Genomic DNA, 26,068 nt, shown 5'->3' on the forward strand with positions numbered 1-26,068 from the left:
AGAATCACTTGAATAGTAAAATCCCCTCGGCAATAGTGATGAAGAGAGATGGGTTCAAATAAGAGTACTTGCAGTACATGTGGTGCTTGAGTCACAGTAAGGTTGCTTAACAGCTCATAAATATATGTCATTCAGTGTTGGATTTAAGGTATTGCAGAATAAATGGCTTTACCTTTTTCAAATGAACATTTTTATATAAACTTGATATGAACTTTTTCATTTCTGAGAAATTAACCAAAGCGCACTGTTTTTTTAAAAATAATTTATTTGTTTATTTTTTTAAACCATGGGAATCTGTTTCTATAATGTGTTTTTTTCTGAAAAAAAGTATTTGGTAGAGCATCACATTTTCAGAGTTTTTAGAAATGGTGGTGTAGGAATTTGAACTGTTTTTTTACTGTTTGGCTATACTAGAAAAGCACAAACATTACTTAATCAATTAAAATGCATATATGCACACTATTTGTTGCCAGCTTGAAATTTATGAAAATACACGTTTTGTGGTCTGTTTAGTTTTACGTATTTCTATTTGGCTAAACGTCTCAACAAAGGGCTAATAACTTTATTTATTACCAATGACAATATATGACAGCAATATTTATTAAACAGAATAATATTTAACTTAAAAATATTAAGTTAAATTTGGCAAAGTTGGCCAAAAACAGAATGTTTATACTGTGTTTTCTTTGGAAAGATTTCCTGATAAGATTTTCCTGATAAATCAGCCATCGTAGTATTTATAGACTGAAAATAGCAATCACTGAACAATTAGCTTGTGTTCATTGTCCATTGAATGGTGAAGTGAAGTGAAGTGAAGTTGTAGTTCTTCAGGAGAAAAAAGGCAAAGTGCCATTAGACGGCCCTTATTCACTCCTCAGTTCTCAGCATGCTGAAACACATCTGAATACACTCATTGTCTTTCAGACAATGTCATTCAGACACCCCTCAGACAGACAATGGAGATTCCAGGCTGTGACTCAGAGGACATGTCAGCCTTACCATGGATGTGCTCACCACTGTTCCTCCAAAGCACACTTGTTGGGATTAGCATTGAATTGAAAGGTGTCTCAATGAACTCAACAGCATGTTACATGCAAAGAGTTTAAAGGAGCTCTGGGACAGATGGAGAGAGAAAATAGAGGAAAGAAAGATATTTCTGTTCCATGATTTAAGTCCCCTTTAGTAATAACTCAAAATAAACAGCACTTTCCATGCCTTATTGACATGGAATTCCAATGCTGCTGTTTTCTGTACAATTATCTGAATGAACCATCTGGATTCTTCTCTCCTCTTGGACTAATGGAGCCTAGAACTGCAGAGTGCTGACATGGGTTTTAAACCTTAATCGCTCAATTAATCTTAGCGGCCCCCGTACGACCAATGAGAGTATCCCTCCATCTCCCGACACCTCCGGTGTTATTTCTCCCATCCTTTGCTAAAAGCCGAAACAACTCACCATCTCTTCGCATTACAATCACACACTGTCTCTCATGCACACCCACGCACACAGAAAAACATGACCGCTCAGAGGGGCTTTGGCACAGCTCACGACAGGACTGAAAAAAAAGAGACACTCGCGGGAGAAAACGAGTGTAACTGGTCCCCCCCGAGCCGGATTACGCTATGCTCATGCTAGACGCTGTTAACGTATACCAGAGACACAGAGACAGGGTTTTTTTTGCCAGTGGAGGCCTGGGTTGGAAAAAGGTCTTGTATACATTACTGTATCATGGAGAAGTCTAAATACAGGTGACTAGTGATCTGAGTTTTTTTTTTTCCCTCCCCATCCCTCTTGGGCGTATATGGGCATGGAATGAGTCTTGGGTTCATGAACAGTGCTTTGGGCGTTAGCACATTGGGCATGTTTCCATGACAACATCAGACACTGAACACACTGAAGAAAAAAAAAAAAGGGATATTGGGGTGCGGTCTATGAGGTGAAGATAAGGTATGACTCCACCCCTGGTTTATGGTCCTCGGAAGTCAATTCCTTGAGAGAAGGTTTGTTATCATAAAGGGCATCTGAGGGAAAAGAAATAGTAATATTCCATGCCACCTCACCTCAATTCACCTTTCTGTTTAGAGAAGGAACATGAAGCAATGCCTATTCATCTCCAGAGAAAAGGAGAGAATAAGGAGAAAGCCCTTATAAGAAGTCCAAAACACCAACTCCATATTCGCTGGTATTCTAGAAGAAAAGTGAAATGAAGTACAGAAGCCTGAACCAATCTGTCACCATATGATGATCATATGTGATCATATATGATCAAAAACAAAAACAAAAACAACAACATAAAAAACTTCACTAAGCAATACCTTATATGAATTTCCCCTGGCGCTCTGTTGCCAGGCTAGTTGGAACTACTAAACTTGTGACTTAGTGATGCTGGAGTAAACGTCCCCTTTAGTAAGAAGATAGAGGGGACCATAAAATCAGAGGCCTGCTGCCAATATTAAATTAGAACATTGTGAACCAACGATTCCATTTTGCTTTGATTTCTCATATTTCTCATTTATTACTTTTTTTTGTGGCACAAGGAATCAATTTTACTTTTTGGATTTTGCATGGGGTGCTACTATAAATGAACACCAATGAAACAAGAGCATCACCACTGGAATACCTGAGAGAATGCAGCATTGCTACAAATGTGGACTTTATTTGGGAACAGCAGCTAAAAGCCTTGTGTGAGATTTCAGCTGCTTCCGACACATTCGCCAAGAACGGTCTGGTTTGCACCACAAGCTGTCATGTTCAGTGTGTACACCATGTCTCATGCTAACAGTGTCCTTTTCATGTAATTATTTCCTCCCTTTCACTGGTTTCATAGTTGCCCTTTCTCAAATGGTTCCTTCCACTCTGGACTCCAATAAAGTGCCTCTTTTAGGGAACGTGAGGACGACCGTCGGCTGAAATGCCAGCCCGACAATTACTTTCAGTGCAGTGTGGAGGCCATGCTTCAATGCAAGCAAAACTACTTCCAGTTGTGTGATTAATACAGTGAAATCCAGCACGTGCCACCATGTGCGTGTAGTGGGGAGGATACGAAACACTGCCTGATAGTGCTGAGAGATGTCTTCCTATAACCATAAAAAGGGGCATTATTTTGATTAGCTGGTCCATAAAACTCTCCCCATCTTGAAACACCACCTTCATCCCTCAAAGTTGATGGTGCTAATTAAATGACCTTTTGGAAAAAGAGGTCTAATTTCTTGCAGGGGTATTAAATCACAATTAATTGGGAGAGTCATTTGGCCAAGGACCTAAAGCAGCTTTGCCCTCGACATAAATCCACTACAAGCCGAAAGGCGCCTACATTTTTCAGTCAATGAAAACAAAACAATGGTGATGATATACAAGGTAACCCAAACTGAATGTATGCAGACAGTTTATTTGCCATCTTTGTACCAAAGCCATTGCTTTTTGATCTTTGACTCTGTCTCGTTAACCCCCGAATTTAATATTTTTGGACTAACCAAAAGTGTTTTGACTGGGTGAAAAAGTGAGACTTCATGTCATTGCAAGTGGCGTGACTTTTCCAAAAAGAAAAGCAGGTGCAAAACTATTTTCATTTTCTTTAGTATTTTAACTACATGCTAACTGTATGGGAGAGCATTAAAACAAGGGTGCAGCACATGACTCACTTGATCACATGCCTAACTGAAATACTACCAGAAAATAAATTAAATCCTAATCCTAAAAACAAACATCTTTTCAGCATTCTCTCATTTATTCTCCGTCCCTTCTAAATTCTACTCAGTAGCATTTCTGAAGTACGGAACTCCACTATGAGAAGGCTGAACGCTGGACACGTGAAGTTAATTGCATTTCCGTGGCTGCGCTGGACAAGCACCGCCGGCGGTGCATGATGGATGGACAAAGTACATGCTCCGGAGTCGGGGGCAGGAGCAGAGTCACATGCTTTATGAAGACATCATGCACATCATGCTGCCCTTCATGCTCGCTCGCTGACCTTTACACAGCAGATGGTTCCATATGCAAAAAAAAACGAAAAAAAAAAACGGTGAGCTCCTGAATGATAATGAAAGGTGAGGGCAGCTGCCAGAGCTGAGAGCGCGCCGGGCAGATAGAAGGAGAAGAGGAAGAGGAAGGAAGGAGAGTGTGCATGGGGGGAGGGGGGGATTTAAGACCCTGGGCAGCATTAAATCAGAACAGCCCATTTTGTGCTGTTATTTCTACACGTCATGCTTGAAGAATATCTGTTTATAATTTGTGTTTTGACTTTGCCTGAAATTATTACTGTGTCAAGATAGCAGGGGGTGGGGGACAGGCGGAACAGATGCACCCGGAACTGTGCCCAGGGGACCAACAAATTGTGCTGTGGCTCACTTCGTTGTCAAAACGTAATCTGAGAACGCAAAGAGCATATGGAAGAAAGTCACATTCTCATCGATAGACACTCATTGATTAGGCCATGACTGGTGCTGGACTTCTAATATGTACCAGAGTAAATATAATGCTGAACATAAAATGGCCTTGCAACCTTTGAACGCTAATCTATGTAGGTCCTGGAGCAAAAATAAAATGTGTGGACTATAAAATGGTGTGTAGCACCAGCACTGACCCATGATATAACTGCTAGAAGAGTACATGGACTTGACTAAAGGAACTGAAGATTGGCAGGGGGGCTTTTGATGTACCACCCCACTGTGAACCTTCTATTCCAAAGCACTGTTATTTGACTAAAATCACATGGCCTAAGCTTGCTTTAGCTGCCTGCAAATAACATGCTACGCTAGTAATGAAAATGTTGCTCTTTAACTTTTAGATCTTAGTGATATCAGTGGATTTATTATGTTTTATCACTGTATAGAGAACATGCTGTAGCACTACGCAGTCACTTTTGCTGGTCTGCTATGAGATTTTTGTTTTGTTAATCTGCCATTAGCCTGCTGCGCTAACCTGCTGTTAGCATGCTGTGTCAGTGAGTTGAGGAGGGAAACTGCCAAGCAGAAATCCCAGCATTCTCACAAGGCCCTGTGTATGTGACCACCCTGTGGCCTGCTGTACTGTTTCAACAACTTGAAAAATTCTCTTACAAAGGCAGAGAAGTAGACAAGGCAAGGGCCATTTATATAGACTGGCCTGTTTTACAGAAAGAGAGATGTCAGAAAGGCAGGATAACCCGTTTTTTGGGGGGGTTTTGTGTGTGTGTGTGTGTGTGTGTGTGTGTGTGTGTGTGTGTGTGTGTGTGTGTGTGTGCACGCATGCCTGAGTGTTTATGTAAGAGCCAAAAGGAGGGGTAGTACATAGATAAATGTGATACATTCTTCAGTGTGCTAAGGAGAGGTTATAACATATGGATCATGTTATACATTTTAGTATTATAATGATCATACATTTTAGCATTATAATGCTAAAAACATATGGAAATGTGTAGATCTAAGGCTTGGTGGGCAATCAATCACAGTTCCATATTGATGGCATGATCATTACTAAAACACACACACACACTGAGTCAGGGTGATGGTGCACAGGTGACCCATATTTGAAAACTCACCCTTATAATGACTAGCAGAAAATATTCTGTGTCTTGCCATTTGGTTGTGAGGGTGTCTGCCTGTTTACAAAAATCACAGTGTTACAAAAATAAATCGGCCGAAATGACAAGAAGAAGATAATTTAATGAAATCTGAAAGCCCCAGTAATGTAATCTAATAATCTGTGTGATCTGAATAATCACATAGAATCTAATAATCTGTGATCTGCAAAAGTGATCCTCTTTTCACATGGGACAGACAGCATGTCCTCTGTCCTAAGCTCCCCAAAATGTCTCTTTAAATGGGAACGCTCTCTGGTGAAAATTAGCAAGGGTTCGTGCTGTCATATTTGTCTTTGTATTTGGCTTTTCGTACTGCTTCTGTGGTTAGCTCTGCAGTTTGCACAGTAGTATGATAGTGCAAAGCATCAGGGTGAACTAAGGGTCAATGTCACTGTTATGATCTCACAAACTCACAGTGTAAGTAGCTGGCAAAAAATGAGGCTACTGAATTGAAACCTCTGGACAACCTCGAGACAATGTCCAGCCAGCCTCTGGACAGCATTAGGGCAGAAATAAACAAATGGCCAAATACAACTCTCATGGAAACCTCATGGACATAGTAAGGCCTGCTAAATCCACAGCGTGCGCTCTAAGGATCCACATAAACACATGGTAACAACTACATTTTCAATCCATGATATGTTTTTTTTTTAAAAAGTGTTAATGTTGTGTGCCTTTTTACCAACAATATTTTGAAGAGCTAGAGGCTTTAGGATTTAAGAATATTTCTTGCATGTGAACTGTCAACATTTCAGTACTGATAGAGAGAAAAAGAGATAGAAAGAGTTGCTGAATTATTCAAAGCACTCTATCCATTTATAAAACAGGCTAAAAGAGTAAGTAAATAAAACACTGTGGGATTCAATTCCCACTACTGTACTTCAGGTGAATGAAAAATGAAAGCTAAACATTTTCTGAACATTTTCCAACAAAAGATGTTTCGACATGTGCCCAAAGTTGGGTTGCGTTCCATAGTGACAGACAAGTTAAAGGAACCCAGGCCTTCACAAGCGAGAGAGCTAGGAGTACCTACTGTAAACAGTTTGCTGAGTAATGCCCCTCACACACACACACACACACACACACACACACACACACACACACACACACACACACACACACACACACACACACGCTGGCTTGTGTCTCTTATGGTAAAATCTAGTCAGGCAGATCTAGAGACACTTCCAAAGCCCTCTCTCTGATCCCCCTTCCATAGTGCACAAGTGATGGTAACATAAAACAAATTCTCTGAAGTGCACTTGTCCCACAACCTTCTCCATTTACCATCCACAGAGCACTGTGAAGCCTACTCCAAGTGTACACTACAGAATTATGTAAAGTAGGGCCTGTGTCAAAAGATTTCGGAAGTGGGAGAATTGGCTATATTCATTAGCCTACAAGGAATCCAGGGTGTGCTTACATTTAATAACTATCATAAACCTTGAGTGTTATATTGTTACTGTGAGAATCTGATGTGGAGTTGATTATAAATACAAAATCGTTTATGTCTTTTAATTTTTTAAAAGTCTCCTCAGCCATAACTTTAAAAAGGTTCATTTTTGGATTTTCTAGGAGCCTGTTTGATATCTGCAAAACTAATACATCATTTGTATTTTTTACTAACTGAATGATATTTGGTTGAGAAATAATTGGAAGATGTATGTAAAAGATGTTTACAGTCTTATACACACACAAGCACACATAATATTATAATATTGAATTTTGAGAATCATTACTCTTCAACCACATCCTTTAAGAATTATGGAACCACACATTTACTGCTAGTATGCACTGCTATTTTAGGTATCCAAACACGAAAGGAACAAGCAAAAAATAAATGAAGGGAAAAAAAAAACATGGATGCATGGATCCTATGGAACCACTGTGTTCCTCCAAAACCCGTTCCATTCATTGTTTGTATGAATTTCAATTAAAATTATTTTTTTTTTAAATAATAATAATAATAAGTGCTGCCCTGAAATCAAAGCATATTTTGTAAAACCCTGGCACTCTAGAGCGATTCCATGTGACTACCAAAAGGATCACCACTCTTAATCTGTGTGAGATTTGGACTCATGCTTGAAGTGTATTAACCAGCTCTTGCATAGTGTACACTACACCAAATTATCTTTTTGAAGTGCAGAGAGCTAAACAGATCTGAGCAGATCTGAGCAGGTGAGTGGTAAGGAGAAATTCAACCCAACTAGGATTTGACTATTAGAACACATCCATCACACATGAATGCTACAGAAATGGGACTCAGCAGTGGTCCTAAATTGAAACACTGTTCACATAAAACATCTGAAATGTCACAAAATATAACAAAAGCCACCATCATTGCCCTATGGCCTTATTCTCCATTATGAGTGAAACTTGGGTAATTGCCATATTTGCTGTGACTATTTTGATCTGTTTGTTTTGTTTGTGTTTAGAGCTCGCTGAGACAGTTCAGTAAATACTGTTTTGTACCCTGATCTCTGATTGCAATAGAACCGCACTCTGAAGAAAAGGGACTCCTCAAACTGCATACTTGTGACCCAGGCAAATGCATAGAGCTGTTTTTTGGTTTTTTTTTTTTTTTTTGAGAACACCAAAACATTTTCCAACTGTTACATAACAAGCCACATCAATAAATCTTCATCCCCCCAACTGTCCCCCTGTTCTCTAAGAGCACAGTCAGATATTAGGTTCAAGGGGGTTACACAAATATGCAGAAATGACACAACATTAAGTGTTACCCTCAACCCTTCAATTACCTCTTTCCTCTTCCAATTCCTTTTCCTGTTCATGCATTTCTATATTTTACCCATCCCTTTTTTAACTCTGGCCAAGAATAGCCACATGGCCTCTAACCAGGGCATTAGTGAGAGAGAGAGAGAAAGAGACAGAGAGAGATAGTTGCATGTGACTCCAGTGACAACCTCTCTTCAGAAAGTGGATTAAGCAAGAAAACCAAAGCCAACCGTTTCCTCTTTCTTTGGTTGGATGTCCATTATAGAGGGAGGAGCGCCAAAACCTGAACATGAACATGACCAGTCATTTCCCAGGATTCTCAACCAAAGGGCTAACTTGAATTCTTGAAGTCTTTTTTGTTGTGATATTTAGGCTAGGATAAATTATCATTAGACTACATATTCTTTATTCAATATTTAGCCTTGCAACTCAAGTTGGCTTTTAAGCACCAACCACTATTTCCACATCAGTAAAAAAACAGACACAAAGCAGGCACACCTATGAGCATGTGTGGTCTAAGATCTGAGTAATGGGGCTAGGTTGGAACCACATTTCCAAAAAGACAGTTTGAGTCTGTAAATTGATGAACCTTGCTGACTGAGGTCTTTGATCTGTTGATCCTCTAGTGATCCCCAACCAACAGAGCTTCTAATATGGATCTCCCAGAACAAAGCAGCTCCCACCTTATGAACTCTCTGTGACCTCTGACCTTGCAGATAAAGGTTTTAGCTTCTTTTGTCACCTCAGCTCTCCTAATCTGTCCCAATGAATCAGGATGCAGATTAGAGGGATTTTCCAATACGCATTCTTTTTTAAATCTGACGAAACAACCTGATGAAATGTGGTTCTTTCACAGCCTCAGAGCTGACCACTATTAAAGTAACAGTAATGCAAACATGCAGGGGACTGAAGTGTATTTCCACTCCCTTTTCTGAGTATAACCCCCCCACCCATTCTGCCTAGCGCACATATTCGTACGCGCTCCTCTGACATTTGGTAGTGCTCAGCTGGTAGAACTGCCCAAAGCACAGTGGCCTGTTTCCTGTTCTTCTAGAACAGAGGAGGGGAAAAAAAACAACCAAAAAAAACCCAACCAAAGCACTGTATGACTGAACCTGTATGTGACTGAACCCAAATGCGAACACACACACTTACACACACATACACACATGGCATTATAGTCACATATAGCATACATCTGCTAATAATTATCAGTTCTCAGATTCCTCACAGCCCTTAATTAGTATTTTTTTTCTTAACAACCAGAGTAGTTAAAGAAAAATGTTTACAAGTGTTAAGCATGCTTTCAAAAAGAGCAGTGGAGAAATGCATGCATTCCAACTCCAGGACAGTCCTAGTTTTTTTTATATTTGGGATGACTCTTCAAGTAGTTTAATGTCTGAATATTTTTTAGACGTTGCCTGCATCGACTAAAGTATCTACAATAGTAAACCACTTTGGTTTTTTTAGGTAGTTTATTTTTTCTGATCACAATTTATTTCCAAAGAGATCTGTTTTCAACTGGAGTTTTGTTAATCTTTTCTCATACATAATCTATATCATTAGGCCATGTTTTGTGTCAAGGGGACACAAATTTTGTGTCATACAATATTATCACTGCGAAAATTAGCAGAATATGAATGGTTCATAAAATATTTGATTTTGAATTGACTCCTGAGACTACTCAAATACCAAGCCCCGGAGAGAGTGCTTATTAAGTGTACTGAAAAACAAAATTATATCAGAACCAACCTAAGTCTTGGTTGCAGAATTCATTTTGTCAGACAAACACACACACACACACACACACACACACACACACACACACACACACACACACACACACACACACACACACACACACACACACCATACACAGTGGTAAGATACTGAAGCTGTCTAAGGAGAACATGCTACATACAAATTAGTATGATTAGAGAGCGGCGTGTTTCACCATTATCAACATGCAGACTAATGCTGATATGTCTGGTCATGCCTTCGATCTATAATAATGACAGGATGAATGAACAGTTTGTAAACACTGATATGGGAGATTCCTAAAGACTAGTGTGCTTCTGTGTGAGTGTGTGGGGTGTGTGTCCGGCCGGTCAGCCATCCTGTCATAATGGAATGATGCATCACTCCTGCCTTGTGATCAAAAAGTGATGTAACTTCCACAGGTGCACTTGGGATAGCATGCATACTTGCATGTCTGTGTGTCTGTGTGTGTGTGTGTGTGTGTGTGAGACAGAGAGAGAGAGAGAGAGAGAGAGAGTGTGTGTTGGCCTTGATCTTGAGCTGCCGCCTGAGTAAACACACTCTTGACTCAGCCTGCCTTGTAATTACAGCAGCTAGAGAAGAACACCATTTACTTAAGGGAGGAAGTTTATGCATGCATATACACACACCCATGCATGTGCACACATGCTCACAGGTACACACACTTACACACAGAAACACTTTTCGGGAATTCATTTTACAGTTCTCTGATGAAATTCCACTCTTGGCCATATTGTTCCCTCTCGGAGGCCCTAATAGGTCCATTCAGGTCCCCCCCCCCCACCCCCTTCTTGTTCTCTTCCTCCCTCCTTCTGCTTTTCTGCAACATGTTCAATGGATTCTTATGATTTTCTGCTCTCTCATTCCTCACTCAATGAATGGCTGATTAAAAAAATGCTTTTCATTAAAAACACACAAAATCAAAACTCCCATTTGCTGACAGAGGCACAGATTTCTATGATGATAAAAAACAGAACTGGCCAACTGGGGAAAGATTCAATCTAGCAAAGGCTGGATAAAATCATACTGTCGACTTACATGACTTACAGAGAGCCCAGTACCATGCACACTCTGTGTGTACGAGAAAGAGACTCAGGAACACACGCATACACATGTGCGTGCACACACACACACACACACACACACACACACACACACACACACACACACACACACACACACACACACACACACAAAGGTTTAGGCAACACAACCATTCCAAGGTAAGTTCTCTTGCACACATTAGGATATACCAGCCTAGTTAGCCTGGGCTTGGCTACATTAGGAAATACCAGCCTAGTCAGCCTGGGCTTGGCTATATGAGGATATACCAGCCTAGTCAGCCTGGGCTTGGCTATATGGCTTTAAATGTGCTAGTAAAGGCCTTTACAGGGTGTTGCATTACTTTAGAAGTGGACGTGCCTCACTGAGACTCTTTCTTTATTTGGATACAGATATGCCTGCCATGACGTACGACTAAAGAGAAATTTCTTCCTCATGTTGTTGTGGCCCCGAAGGACCCCATGAGATCACTGGTGCTAATTTAGCTTCACATGGGCTCCTACAGAGGACTAATGAGACTCTGTAATGCTACACTACACAAGATACCCATACAACACAAAACAATCTTCACCTAAAAACAAGCTCTAGGCTGGGATACAGCAGTTAGACCGCACATCAACCTCTCACTCATCATCTGGAAACGATCGGAGCTTTTATAGATTCGAACTGGTAGATGTGTTGGAAAAACAAACACCTTTCCAATAACAACAAAAGCAGGTGCAACGTTTGCACAGGCGGCGCGGAGAGTCTGGTGGGTACAGGGGTCTCTCACAAATGTAAGTAGTCGCCATTTTAAGTGCCTGGTCATTTAGCGGTTCCTCTATAGGCCCCTGGGCTGTAGCAGGGCAGAGTTCTGAGTGACAGACACCATGGTTGAGGTCAAAGGCATGAACGAATCAAGTATTTATTATGTGATTGCTCAAGAAAATAACTGTACTGACATTATAGTATTATCAGATTATTGAACATATATCTCAAGTTAAAATTACACATTTTCTTAATAATGTGTTGCTGACCAATAAATAGTCTATTAATGAACAATGCATCAGTGTCACATTCATTGAGCAGGATGAAGCACTATTCAGAGCTAATCAGAACCAGAAAAAATCATGTCCTTAGATTTTTCACCCAAATGCAGCAATTTCTGAAAATGTACATAGTTTTGAATGGTGAGCTGCTTTCATTATGCCACTGTGCATTGTCATATCAAAACTGGTGTGGGGGTGCATGTGTATGTACTTCTGTTCAGATTGGTCCCAGCCCTGATGCACATGTATGTCCACACAAGGCACATGCATGTCCACACAGGGCAGTTCAGAGGTAGAACGCCAAACAGACAACAAGCAAGACAACAGTAATGTAGATGACTCATTAATATTGATCCTGAGAATATATGTTCACAGCTGCTTTTTTCAATTTAATTGCACACACACACACACACACACACACACACACACACACACACACACACACACACACACACACACACACACACACACACACACAGGCAAGTTTCATTACTTTTAAACAGGAGCAGTTTTATCTTCATTCTGGGCTTGGAAGCCTGTGTAAGGAGAGAATTTCAGAGCCCCGTCTAAATCTCTCTTAATCTGGAATGGAAAAGGTACAATGCTGGGATCACGGTTGCTTTTCTCTTCTGGACCTTCTCCATATTTCTTTCTCCCTAACTCAGCCAACACCTTAGACACACACACACACACACACACACACACACACTAACACACACAAACACAAAGAGTGTCTCACGGAGATGCAAATAGTCACACACAAGGAATCACACACCTGAAACACACCCTAAAACACATGCTAGTCATTGAAGGAAGACAACCTAGGCAAGCAGGCTTAAAGTGCTTGAGAAGAACAATAACACTTCTGTAAGTGTGGACTGAAGCAACATGTAACATCCTTAAAGCTATGAGGTACTATACGCAGGAGTTGAGCAAGGCTGAACGAGAGACTTTAGATGAAGGCTTTGGTACGAATGGTATGAAAAGAGTGTGACGTACATGCTATATCCCCATCTGTCAATAAACAAAAGGCAACACCCAGGGATGCTCCCATGAAGCGCACACGCACGCACGCACGCATGCACGCGCACACACACACACACACACACAAAAGACACCACTTCTACCAATTCTTTGTCAGTGTGCTTGTGCTGAGCGTTTGATTATGGAGAAGCTCAGAAAGGGCTGTGGTTTGAGCAATTGTATTTGCTGCTTGTTATCTCTGGCACTGCCAGGCTACTTGGAGGGAACTCACTCAAACAGACCCTGAAGCCAGTCGCGGCAGCTGAAACTCGCTCAAACAGACCCTGAAGCCAGTCGCGACTGTGGGCTGCGAGTCCCGTGCCGGCCCGCTAAAGTTAGCTGCCACTTAGCTGCCACTTGGGGCCTAGCAGCCGTCCATCTGTTTGCATGATAAAAATGGCAGAGGGTGAGAGGATGACCGAATCACTTGAAGACAGTGGTGGGGTGGCCGCACGCATGGACCAAAGGACGGGTTTTTGGTCCAGGAGAAGACGTGCGGGAAGCTACGCCCTGAGGTCCAAATTGCCAGTGAAGAGATGCCTGTAATGGGAGATTAAGTGAGGGGAGCACTGTGATGTTTGTTGTGTTTAGAGCACAGTGAGTGTCGTCTTCACCACGCAGGATTAACGTGGCTGGACCACCAGCAGAGAACATTACCTGAACAGCAAAAGACCACAAGCAGAAAAGAGCAGACAGAAAAGAGCATACAGAAGGGAGCATACAGGAGGAGGAATAGTGAAAGGGAGAGAGAGTCAGGGAGAGGGAGATGAAAAAGAGTGGTGTTGGATGGGAGACAAAGAGAGAGACAGCAAGAGACAGCCCAATAACTCAGCCTGTAATGACTCTTTTAACTTGCTGTTTATTTATTGCTCTTCGATTTTGCTTTAGTACTAAACAAATATGGACATGCAAGCATTCCCTTTGAAAGGCAGCGCCACAAAGCATGCACTGGGATCTCCATGGGCCTATCACAACCCACCCATCCAACTGGCACTCGCACGTAATAATTCAGCTCGGAGACGGAAGCAGCATCGTGCTTTCGGGCTAGCGTTTATCATAAAAGACGCATTAAGCCCTCTGAGGCTGCAGGACAAGCACAGCTTTTTGTCTTTAAACACCTCCTAACAGAAAGGGCTGTTGTCTTTTTTTCTCTGGCATGCAAAGGGATCACAGTCTTTGGTAAAGGAGGGGTGGGAACAAGGAGACGAGGAGAGAGGGGTGTATGCCGTGCTTGTGTACCAATAAAAGTAATGAATTCCATGTGCCATTTTCATTCCCCCCCCGCTTTTTCCTGGGGGCTAATTCTGACATTCCTTCGTTTTCATGTCATTCTTTTAGTGGGTCATTACTGCAGTCCATGCGCCCCCCAGAGAAATCCAATAGCACTGAGAGAAATGTGTATCGCAGCAAGATGCGACTGATAAAGTGCTTGAATGTGTAGGTGTGTATGTGAGCGTGTGTGGATGCGTGTGCCGAACGCATGGCTGTTTTATGCTTTATGTGCCTTTGTAAATGTGTGTCCATGTGTGTTTGAGTTTGTACGTGTATTTGCACATTTCCAAGTCTACATGTACTGGCATACCTCCTTGTGTGTGTGCATTGTAGATAAAATGTTCATAGCGGGCTAGCTTGGCTATTGAGTTACACACATATGTTCTTTATGGGCAGCCTAATGGAGGTAGGTACTTCCTGTGCCCCTTGCTGCGGTCTGCTGTTGTTTGAAAGGCGGAATAGTGGAGAGAGGAGGTATAAAACTGAACCAAGTAGAGAGAATATAACCGGATAGAAAGAAGAAGGAGGACTGTATACTATATACATTTGATCAAAAGCTCGGCCAAAGACCATACAGCTATGAGTTTAATATCAGAGATTAATGTGTGTGTGTGTGTGTGTGTGTGTGTGTGTGTGTGTGTGTGTGTATCTTTTGGCATTGCAGTGAGTAGATGTGGTGAGTTCACATTTGCGCACAAGCATGTCAATGTGCATTTAAAAGGCAGCAAGCAGGCTTTTGTGTCCCTGTGAAATCCATGGTTGGTGGTTTGCATAAATACTCTGAAGATATGCATGCATGCGTATCCACGTGGGTGTGTGTCGTTATTGCAGGATACTCCTTCACCTTGCATGTGTCTAGAAAAGAGTTGCATGTATTGGCTGCAGCTCAACTGTGACCCAAACAGGAACCACAGGAATGCACCTCCGTGAGAACAAACAATTTTGGTATGTCCCTTACAAACACACATACACACACATGCACATCAGCCCGTCCTGAACTTTTCAGCTAATTTCTGACTGTGAAAACCAATTTAATATTCATTTTGTCACTCCAAAAGGGGACTAATCTATGCATGCATAGAGGACAACACACCCTCAGTCTTCTGTATCTTATGATCTCCAAGCTTTGCAAAGAATACAAAATACAACAAAAAAGTACTTTTATAAAGTCACATTTAATTTGGCATTCCAACAATAACATGGCCTTGTTTAGTTTTATTGCAAAGGGCCTGGCCATAAATGCAAATGGTGGCATAGTTATATTCAAAAATGACTTGACAAGCTGCACTGTGAATTTTATTTCCTTCCCCTGTTTGAAAGGGCTGAAGCTAACTTCATTTAGTTGTGTCATTTGCAAGCATAGAGTGCACTGAAACCAAAGAAACAAGCACTGGAGGCCTGTCTGACACCATATCTGACAGCAGAAAATATGCAGAAAAATTTCATATTACAGGAACTATACATTTTATCGGATTCAGTCATGCTTGTGAATATTGATTTTCTATCTTTTACCCCAGCAAACAAACAGTGCAGTTTGTGCACAGTTTAGGAGACCTTTTACGCCCTTTTAATTTTATTTGGGAAGCAATGGTTATTTTTTTCTTTTTTAGCATTTTTTTTCTGGTCCCCCCCCCCCCCCCAAAAAAAAGGTGGCTTGAAGTGATATGAAGATCTGACAAGTCATAGTGGAGTTGTCAGTGTCATCTCAGGCATAGTAAGTCATAGTGGTGTTGTAATTGTCACCTCAGGCATAGTAAGTCATAGTGGAGTTGTCAGTGTCATCTCAGGCATAGTAAGTCATAATGGAGTTGTCAGTGTCATCTCAAGCATAGTAAGTCATAATGGAGTTGTCAGTGTCATCTCAGGCATAGTAAGTCATAGTGGAGTTGTCAGTGTCATCTCAGGCATAGTAAGTCATAGTGGAGTTGTCAGTGTCATCTCAGGCATAGTAAGTCATAGTGGAGTTGTCAGTGTCATCTCAGGCATAGTAAGTCATAGTGGAGTTGTCAGTGTCATCTCAGGTATAGTAAGTCATAGTGGAGTTGTCAGTGTCATCTCAGGTATAGTAAGTCATAGTGGAGTTGTCAGTGTCATCTCAGGTATAGTAAGTCATAGTGGAGTTGTCAGTGTCATCTCAGGCATAGTAAGTCATAGTGGAGTTGTCAGTGTCATCTCAGGCATAGTAAGTCATAGAACACAAACACAAAACACACTCACAGCTGTCAGCCTTGCACAGAATCTGTGTTGAGCTTGTTCCAGTTTGCACTTCTCTTTGTCACAATGGGGAGGTTAAATGTAATAAAGCTACTGGAAGATGAGTGACAAACACAAAATGAAATAATGGACTGGCTGTGTCTTAGAGTGCTATATCATGTGTTGGTTTCACTGAGCTAGGTTCCACAAAGCTTCTGCCCTGTATTCAAACATGTCTGCATTTAATCAAAGAAGAACAAAGGTTTCACAAACAAAATAGCTTTAAAGAAAACTGCTTGCATGTTCTACATTTTGGCTTTGGCTTGAGCAGGTGCCTACAGGCCTTCCTCACATGTTAACATGGTAACTTCCAAAAAGTGCAAAGTGCAAAGAAGATCTGGACTGAGTTCGTTATAAGAGCAAAAGCTATATAACGGCTGTAAAACAGTCAAGAAAACTGAAATGGTTAAAGGAAAAAAAAAAAGCTATAACCTTCACCACACTCTCAGGGCAAATATGCGGAGCAAAAAAGATACAGATGGAGAACAGAAAGATTTACATTTGAAGGAAGAAAGAGCAAAGTGATGGAGTGAAAGGGAATCCAATGAAGAAGAACAGATGGGATGAACTCTCCTACCCCCCCCTCCCGCCCCTAGCCAGCCACATGTGCTATGAATGGAGACATCAGACTGAACTCACGATGCTGTCTGTAAGGGTGAACTGGTAGTGCAGTAACTGAGGCAGATAAAGCTGAAAGAGTTGTTGCTGCATGGGTCACAGGTCACCTGGAAGCAAACACCATCATGGCTCTTTCCATTGGCCATGACCCTCTGAAAGTTCTGTTTCATCTGCACATTCACAAGCCAAAATGAACATGTGTGCATGTGCACACACACCCACACACGCGCACACACACACACACACACACACACACACACGCACACACACACACACACACACACACACGCGCAGCTGATGAGCACCTGCATTTAGCAATAATGTTTGCACCTTTTTGCCTAAACATGCAGTGTGTAATACCCAAGGCCTCTCAGATCTTCTGACCAAATAAAGTATGCATATATATACACATTGGGGATTGTCCAACTTCACTGCTGATTCATACAAATACATTGTCAAGTGTTGTCACAAAACACAGCTGGTACTATACTACATTTATGAGCACTGTAATCAGATGCATCCCACTGCAGTGTGTATTTTATGAGTCAGCACAGCATTAAAAGATGAGGCTTGTCAAAGAGCACATTAATAATCCAATAATCATCAGCACTGAGAGAAAGATGACGGACAGTCAGGGTATTTCTTTTGTATCTTTTGTTCTTTATCTGTCTCTTTCTCCTTCTGTATGTCTCACTCTTTCTCTCGCTTCTGATAAACTGCCCTACATACTTGATAATTAAAGCATCCGAACTCAAGGGAACTCAAGGTACATGAATCTTCAAACAGACTGTCCCTCTAAAACATAATACCTGCCATAAAATTCTCTTTATCTCTCTCTCTCTCACTCTCTCTCACTCCCCCTCACGCTCACTCTCTCTGTCCATGTGCCCCACAAAAACGTGCCTGTCTAGGTGTTGGTAGCTGATGCCTTGGGGCCTACAAGGACATCAGTTTCCCTGTTTTTTTCTCAATAGAAACTCAAGCTTGATCTGCATGACTGCCCAGATAGTCCATCTCTTAATTAAGCCACATCAGTGCTTAGCTATCACTGCTAAGCGAAGACATTGGAGGAGGAGGGGGGTTTGCCCACAGGTGCACTTGTAAGAGTGAGCAATGTATTTCCTTTGTTGTCATTTCCTCTGAGTCACCATTAGTTATTTTGCTATCATACCAGGATGCTACTGTCCTTAGACATATGGCCAAACCCACATCCACAGAGCACCCCTGAAGTTTCTGTTAAGAACATGCGCCCATTCTCTGTGACTCTGCACCAAAAACATTTGCTTATATTGCTCATTCTTTATGAGCAACAAAAGGGGATATTTGAAGTGCAAAAATAGAAGTTAAGGAGTCTGGAGAAAGAAATGTGATGGTGTAAGAGTCACATCAGTGGGCCATTGCCCAAAGGTGTTTAATTATTCAAGAGCATACATGCACGAACTGCATACATACACACATATACATACACATGCGCACACACAGAGATAGACATACACACAGCTTGCCTCATGGAACTAACGTTCCACTCATACCAAACATATCTCCAGATTTCAATATCCCCTGCACCCTCTCTTCTTGGCGTCTGTGGTTGCATGAGTGTGTAACAGACAGGCTAAGGCAGCTGATAAAATCAGAACTTCCATTCTCCATTCAGATGTTTTGCTCGTGAAAGATGGTCAGTAATAAAGTGCCCAGGATTTGGGAGGAGCCTCTTCTGTAAGGCTCTTCAGTAAGGAATTTAACAAGCTATTACACAGCATCACTGCAGCCATTATAGTTTTGGGTTTCAGTCTAAACCTTGGTCAAGTGAAAGTCTTTCCCACTGACAAATGGCATTGTTATGTGTCAAAAATAAGCTTTCTCCCAACCAGAAAAGGACATGCAAGCAGAAAAGAAACAGTAGATCTCTTAATGCACATGAACATGGTATGTGACAGTCCTTTCTTTAAAAGTGCTTATTTTACCTTTTATTCTCGAAAGCTCCCTCAGTTCAAGTCCCAAACCTAAAAAGAATGCAGCTTGAGAAAACCTGTACTTCCTTTAATAAACCAAGACATAATCTTAAGGTCTAAAGTTCTAAATGTTTTGAACAAAAAGTTAATAGAATAACTCTATTAAACTCTAAACTACACACACACACACACACACACACACACACACACACACACACGTTTCTTTTGTTATGATGGAAACATGCAATGCCATCATAACATCTTTACACTGGAGGTTATACACGTACAGACCAATACCTAGAGTTGACCTTATCAAATTTTGGGACATTGTATGTAAGAATCATGCAATTTAAATGCTTGGGAATCTCATGATACTGATGAAATTAATGAGTTAGTAAATAAGGACACACAAACATACAATATCTGATCGGATCAATATCATAAATAACAAAATGATCTGTTATATTAAAAGCCTGTATCTATAAAGTGACAGATGAACTCAACATATAAGTATCAGAAAGTACATATCAGTATTGTGTGCTAACATCATGGCTAGAGATAAGCGATCAGAAATTGCTGTGTGCTGATGTACATGTAAGGGAGAGAAAGTTCTGGAGATTTGCAGAAAAATGTGAAGAGGTCATACAGAATATTTTTGAGTTTCTCTTGTGTATTTGTTTCAATGGCAAGAACTGTCTGTACTTCCTTAAATTAATAGAGCACAATGAAAGAGTTTGCTCATTGCAAATGTGCTGGCATGATATTGATGAAGTAAGACTTAAACTTCCAATGGCAACACTTGGTAATGACCAACTACGGATCACACCTCTCTCCCCTCCAGAGCTCTGGGACATGTTGGCCCTCTTTTCCTGGCGATCTGATATTCTCCCAGACTCCTTCCCTTTCTTGCTAAAAGGAGTGTAAGAACAACATGGTTCTTGGAATCGAAACACTCAGCCAAATCAGTGCCTAGATCATCAGCAAATACACCTAAGCGCTGCCAGCCAAAAAAACTGTGACACAGCTGAGAGAGCAAGAACAAAAAGAGAAAAAGAAAGAAAGCAAGAAAGAAAGAGAGAGAGGGTAGGAGAGAGAAAGAGAGAGAGAGGGAGAAAGAAAGAGGGGGCATAGCTCCCCTGCCTTTTCCATCTGACTACACTTACATGTAAATTGGTTGTCTGCCTGAATTAAGGGGAACTCCTTCACTCATTCTAAAAGAGTAGCACAAATACTTCATTATTAAAATGCAGAGAATGAAGGTGAGACAACATAAAGGTTAAAGTGATAATTATGATGTGTATTGATAACAGGAAGGTGTTTCACTTATTTGAATGGTGATCTAATTGTAGAGGTATGCTTTAAAACCCCTCATGGAGTTCATAAAGGCATAATGAACATTACTGACAGGGTGTGACCTCTCATCTTCACCTAAAAATGGGGGGAAAGGGCAATTCAAAGTTTCTGAAATGGTAACTAATTTAAAGGCATATTCTAAATATAAGCTGCATTTCATTTGCATGCAAGGTAGCCCATGCTACACCTTCTCACAAAGACCTAATATGGTCTTTCATATTTAAAGTATTTTTCCCCAAGGTGTGGTTTATCTACCTCTGGCCTCCTGTCCACAGCCTAACACTATGTCTAACTTCAAGGGTGTCTCTCAGAGCCACCACCACACCCCTCCAAACACACACCCTGTATGACAGTATAACGGTGTATATTCAATAAGAATCTGTTACTGTGTGTGTATAAGGTCAAAAGGTCAAACCTCTCACAACTATACAGAGAGCCTAGGATCCCCTTGAGGGTTACTAACCATCGATCACACCTGTCAAGCACACACACACACACACACACACACACACACACACACACACACACAGACACACAGACACACACAGACACACACACACACACACACACACACACACACACACACACACACACACACACACACACACACACACATGTTTTTATTCTTCTACATAGGCAATGTCCTTACATCATTAGGCGAGCATGCAGGCTGTCCCAGCTCTCAGTTACTCTGTGGATGGCATTTGCACACAGACACATCACTAAGCTACGCTTCTGTCATTACAAAATTGATCACAAAGTAAGCAAACCAATACTGAAAAAAGGCATTCAATTATAAGCTCTAAATCTCCTGAAATTTACAACACATTTTGTATCAAACTCCAGAATACAGTTAGTGTGACATCACCCCTCAAAAATTGTGTAACATAGGTATTTTCCTTTCTTGATTTCCAAAAACAATGCAGACATTTTTGGCAAATGAAAATGAACACAGTGATGCTCATCTGTTCAAACAAGTGTGGCTGCATTTGTGCTTATGTGTCAGTTTCACTGACAGCCATTGGTGGTCAAAAGGTCTCTTTATCTGTAGTGCAGGAACCAATGCTCTCACAAGGCTGTATTGCCATATACCCCTCTGCCATGTCAGCTTCTTTATCTATAACCTAATTTGCTCGACCTCTTTCCCTCCCTTTCGCATCACTCTTTAGCTTCATATCAGCTTCACTGTCACTGGCTCTACATAATCATATCTGACGTGTGAGCATATGCATATCTCAGCATTTCCTGACATCAAAAACACAGACTCGTGTCTACACGGCATACAACAGTACAGTATGTGCTGCGTTCTCTTTCAAGTCACATACACATGCAAACACATACACATGTAACCAGTGAGAGACCATATGCCCCTTTTGCTTCTGAGCTCTCCAATCCACTCACTTTTTATCCCCCTCTGTCAGAAATACGTACACCTGGCCTCCATATTCGTGGCATTCCCCCATCTGTTGTTAGTTGCCGACGAGTTTATGCTTACTTCACTTTCATGTACTGACAGTATCATTGAAATGCCGCCACTGCTAATTGCATGGTAAACATACTGAGTAAGGATGGCTGAGATTACATGCCAGCTATTATTCATTACTTGCCAAGTTTGATCTTTATGGCCTTTGTTATGAACTTGATGTGAAACTGTAGATCTGTAATATTTCTTCATACTTCCTGAGAGACAGACCCTAAGTGGTAAGGACCAGCAACAGAACATTAGCTTTGCTTACTCCCAAGCATTTCTCATTTATGTCATTTTACAATGACAAAGCATAACACAGCCACACGTACTTGGACTTAACTATGAGGATTCAGTGATTACACCTAAAAATTGGATATCATTACTCAGTGTCAACAGACACATGACACTCAATGGTTAACAGCATGAGCAGTGTTAAAACAGCTCATTACATTTACGGCATTTACAGTATCAGTGTTAAAACAGTAACTCCACCACACAGCATTTCTCAAATACAAATCTCTGATATATCACCAAATAATGAAAACCATAATTAGTCATACTGGGTGGCACGAAGTTGGGAAAACCCTGAACATTCACACTAACAGCACAGGGGCAGCTTTCTGCTGTCCCAGGTTTTTGCACCTGCTTATAATCATTTTCAATTTTGGCACAAAAAACAACAATAAGAGTGAATAAAGAAGACCAATAGGACATTTCATTTTGGAGATGTGTTAAGCGATAGAGGATGTTTCAGCAGATGTTCCCTTGACTACTGATGGCTTAAGCACACTGTACTAGCATTCTTGTCCAGCAAGAAGGTCATTAGACAAGTAGGCGCAAGAGATCCACGGCTGCAAGCTACCGCAACTCTCCAAAGACCTTTACTACAACAGAACCTGAACCTGAAAACCAAGCTGGATAATTTCCACAGACCAGGTAAAATAGCTCACACTCTAGCTTTTCATGTTACTGTTTTACATTGTTCGCATTTTTTGTCTGTTATGTATATGCTGAGTATGTGTGCTTTACTTTAACTCTTGAATCTCCTCCAGCTGCTTTTTCTGCTCCTGCTTCATGCAGGTGAGCTGGTTTTCCCTGTCAGCAAGGGAACTCTGTGCCAGGAACAGCCGCTGCTTAGTAACATCCAGCTCCTGGCGCGCCTTCTCCGAGGCTGACATAAGCTCCTCCCGCTGGGGAAAAGATTTGAAAGTCAATAAACAGACAAACTCATGCACAGGCAAAGTAGATTTAACTCAGAAGATAATGCGTCAGCACACATTATAATAAATATTACATATTATTCTTTATAGGAGTAAATTATATTATATAGTTATAGTTATCATTTTAAATTTTTTTATATACATACACACACGCACATATATATATATATATGTCGACTTATGAAACACATTTTTCTACTAAACACAAACCAGTTTATAAGACCTGCAAAATTAAAAATCTGCAAACAATTTCTGTTTAATGCAAGTAGTAACCAATGCCCCCCCCCCAAAAAAAAACACAGTATGTATTTTTCCTATTTTAGAAGAATAATGAAATGAAGAGCACTAATTTCTGAGAACTTTCCTTTGCTAATGTAATTATTTTCATTTTAAAAAATAACCAGATGGTAATTTCTGTCCACTCTGAATGAAAGCTTTGAAGAAAGGCTTTTATTTAAATTGTCAGCATTTCTACTTACATTCATTTAAATAAACAACCTATAACTAACTAGTTAACCAACTAGATCTGCATATTGGAGTACAAGGGACAACAAAGGCACAACATTTGCATAAAAAGAGATGGACCCAATTCACACATTTTCAGGATAGCACTCTGTAAATGCTACATATATGAATGCATTCAAATACTGAAAAAGGATGGATGCGTGTACGTACGTGTGTGTGTGTGTGTGTGTGTGTGTGTGTGTGTGTGTGTGTGTGCGTGAAGAATAGAAAATGTGAATACTACAAGATTAATAAAGTTCTGAAAGATCCTGCTGGATCTTGCAGCAATGCCCTGGTAGTAGTCTGCTTGCTGCTTTTTCTGACACATTTGTGTGTAGAAGAATGAATAACTATGTCGAATACTACTGGATATATACATTAGGGGTGATGTCTGGTATGAGAAGGCATCTATATCTGTTAATCCTGTTCTCTAGCGCCAGGTACAGATTCACACAAACATACACACACAACCACATGTAGGTGCAAACACACAGTGCCTGCTCCCAAAGTCCATCAACGATAATGTTTGAGATACTAAGCTGCTCAGTTTGTATGCTGATATAGGCAGACTTTAAGAGCAATTCCCAGTGCCTGGTGCTAATCCACCACCCATCGCTGGTGCCCCATTGACCCAGAGCTGGCTTCATCTGAGCCCTTCTGTTTGATTGCATCTCTGTCGCCTGCTCCGCAGCTGTGCTTCAAACACTACAGGCCTCGATGGCTATGTGGTGGGACTAAAGCATTAAGACATTCTACTCCTTCTCTCACTTTTCTTTCTTAATACTCTTTTAAAATACCACCCACCCCACCTCCTTTTATGGATGCTGGGGTTCAGCAAGCTCATTTCCACACAATGAGACTGAATGCGCTTGGAGAAAAGAAAGAAAATGGTTGAAGAAAGGAGTTGAAAGAACGAGTTTAGGACAGTCAGCTCTTGTTAGGTCAGTCAGCTAATAGCAGCCATTTGGCCACAGGTTATTTAGAAATGAGAGTTTCTGACTTCAGTGACTTGGACTTGGAGGTGGGTTTTCCCTCATTGGGTTTCAAATCATCTTTGAAACAGCAGTACTTTAGAGCAAAACAGGTTCCCACAGCTTTAGACCAGCTAAGCACGACTGAAACAGAAGGCTTTAATCAAAAGTAAACAAAGACAATGCAGGGTAAAAATACCCTCACTGTATCAAACCACCATGTCATCTCATTCTGTCCATACAGGAAAAAAAAAAAAAAAAAGTTTTATGCTTGTCATTTTCTAAACTGAACTCTGTTATACTGATCTCCAACTGCACTGACCCAGCAGCTATAAGGTCTTTGATATTGTTGAACAATAAACAAGGCAATTGATTTACTCAGTAAATTGGTGAGAGTAAACTGTAAAACAAAGAGAAGCACTGTGCCTAAAATACGCTGGAACAACACTACTACAGAGTTAGGATTGGCCACTGGCTCCACATTGTGTAGGTGCTTTCTCCTTTTGTTCTTTTTGGACTTCATGTGCAGGAAAGAACAGCAGAGATATGCATGTGCTTGGATTACATCTTCCCCCCTTTTATCTCTCTTTCTCTCTGTATCTTCTAATATACGCTGACGTAGTAAAAAAACACTCTTGCTATATCTTATATCATACAGTTGCATGGTCACAGATTAGCACAGAAGTCTAATGTACATTAAATGATGAGGAAGATTAAATTAAACAGAAACAGAGTGGGAGATAAAACAGACCAAACTGTGATATGTGCTTGCTTGTTTGTCAAGTGAGTTTGGATCCCTGGATTGATTTACACTAGCTACACATTGCACACTTGAGTGTTTGGGCATAAGAGTGTCTGCTTGAGAAACTATAGGAGTGAGGTCACTCTGGTCAACTGCATCCCTTTTTATGAGGAGAAACAGCAAAGAAGACAGGAAGCTTGATTCATACTGAAACAACCGCAGAAGAAACTCCTTTTACGGATAAACACACAATTCAGACTTTGCCACAGAACTCACAACTGACCCAGAATGGCTGTGGCACCAGTGACATCATCAGATACCAAAGAAATTGGGCTGTCAGTGGCATAAGAGCACACACTGGCACAATGCCGGGCATAGCACTCAGGAAGCCCTGCCTCTCTCTCTCTCTCTCTCTCTCTCTCTCTCTCTCTCTCGCTCTCTCTCTCACACACACACACACACACACACTTTTTTTTACACACAGTGAGAATACAGAGAGAGAGTATGGAGGCCCAAAACGTCATAT

General features: G+C 41.0%; 1 protein-coding gene across 1 annotated transcript in view; it reads right to left on the bottom strand.

Moving 5' to 3' along the window:
- Positions 1-26,068, bottom strand: part of LOC113578892 (ELKS/RAB6-interacting/CAST family member 2) — a 162,673-nt gene that overhangs the window by 50,699 nt on the left and 85,906 nt on the right. The window contains exon 16 of the mRNA XM_081703839.1: positions 23,135-23,295. Within this exon, the coding sequence (XP_081559965.1) occupies positions 23,135-23,295 (161 nt within the window). The remainder of the gene's footprint in view (positions 1-23,134; positions 23,296-26,068) is intronic.

The sequence above is a fragment of the Electrophorus electricus genome, chromosome 20 (assembly GCF_041902795.1).
Source record: "Electrophorus electricus isolate QZ-2024a chromosome 20, ASM4190279v1, whole genome shotgun sequence".
In the NCBI taxonomy this organism is placed as follows: Eukaryota; Metazoa; Chordata; class Actinopteri; order Gymnotiformes; family Gymnotidae; genus Electrophorus; species Electrophorus electricus.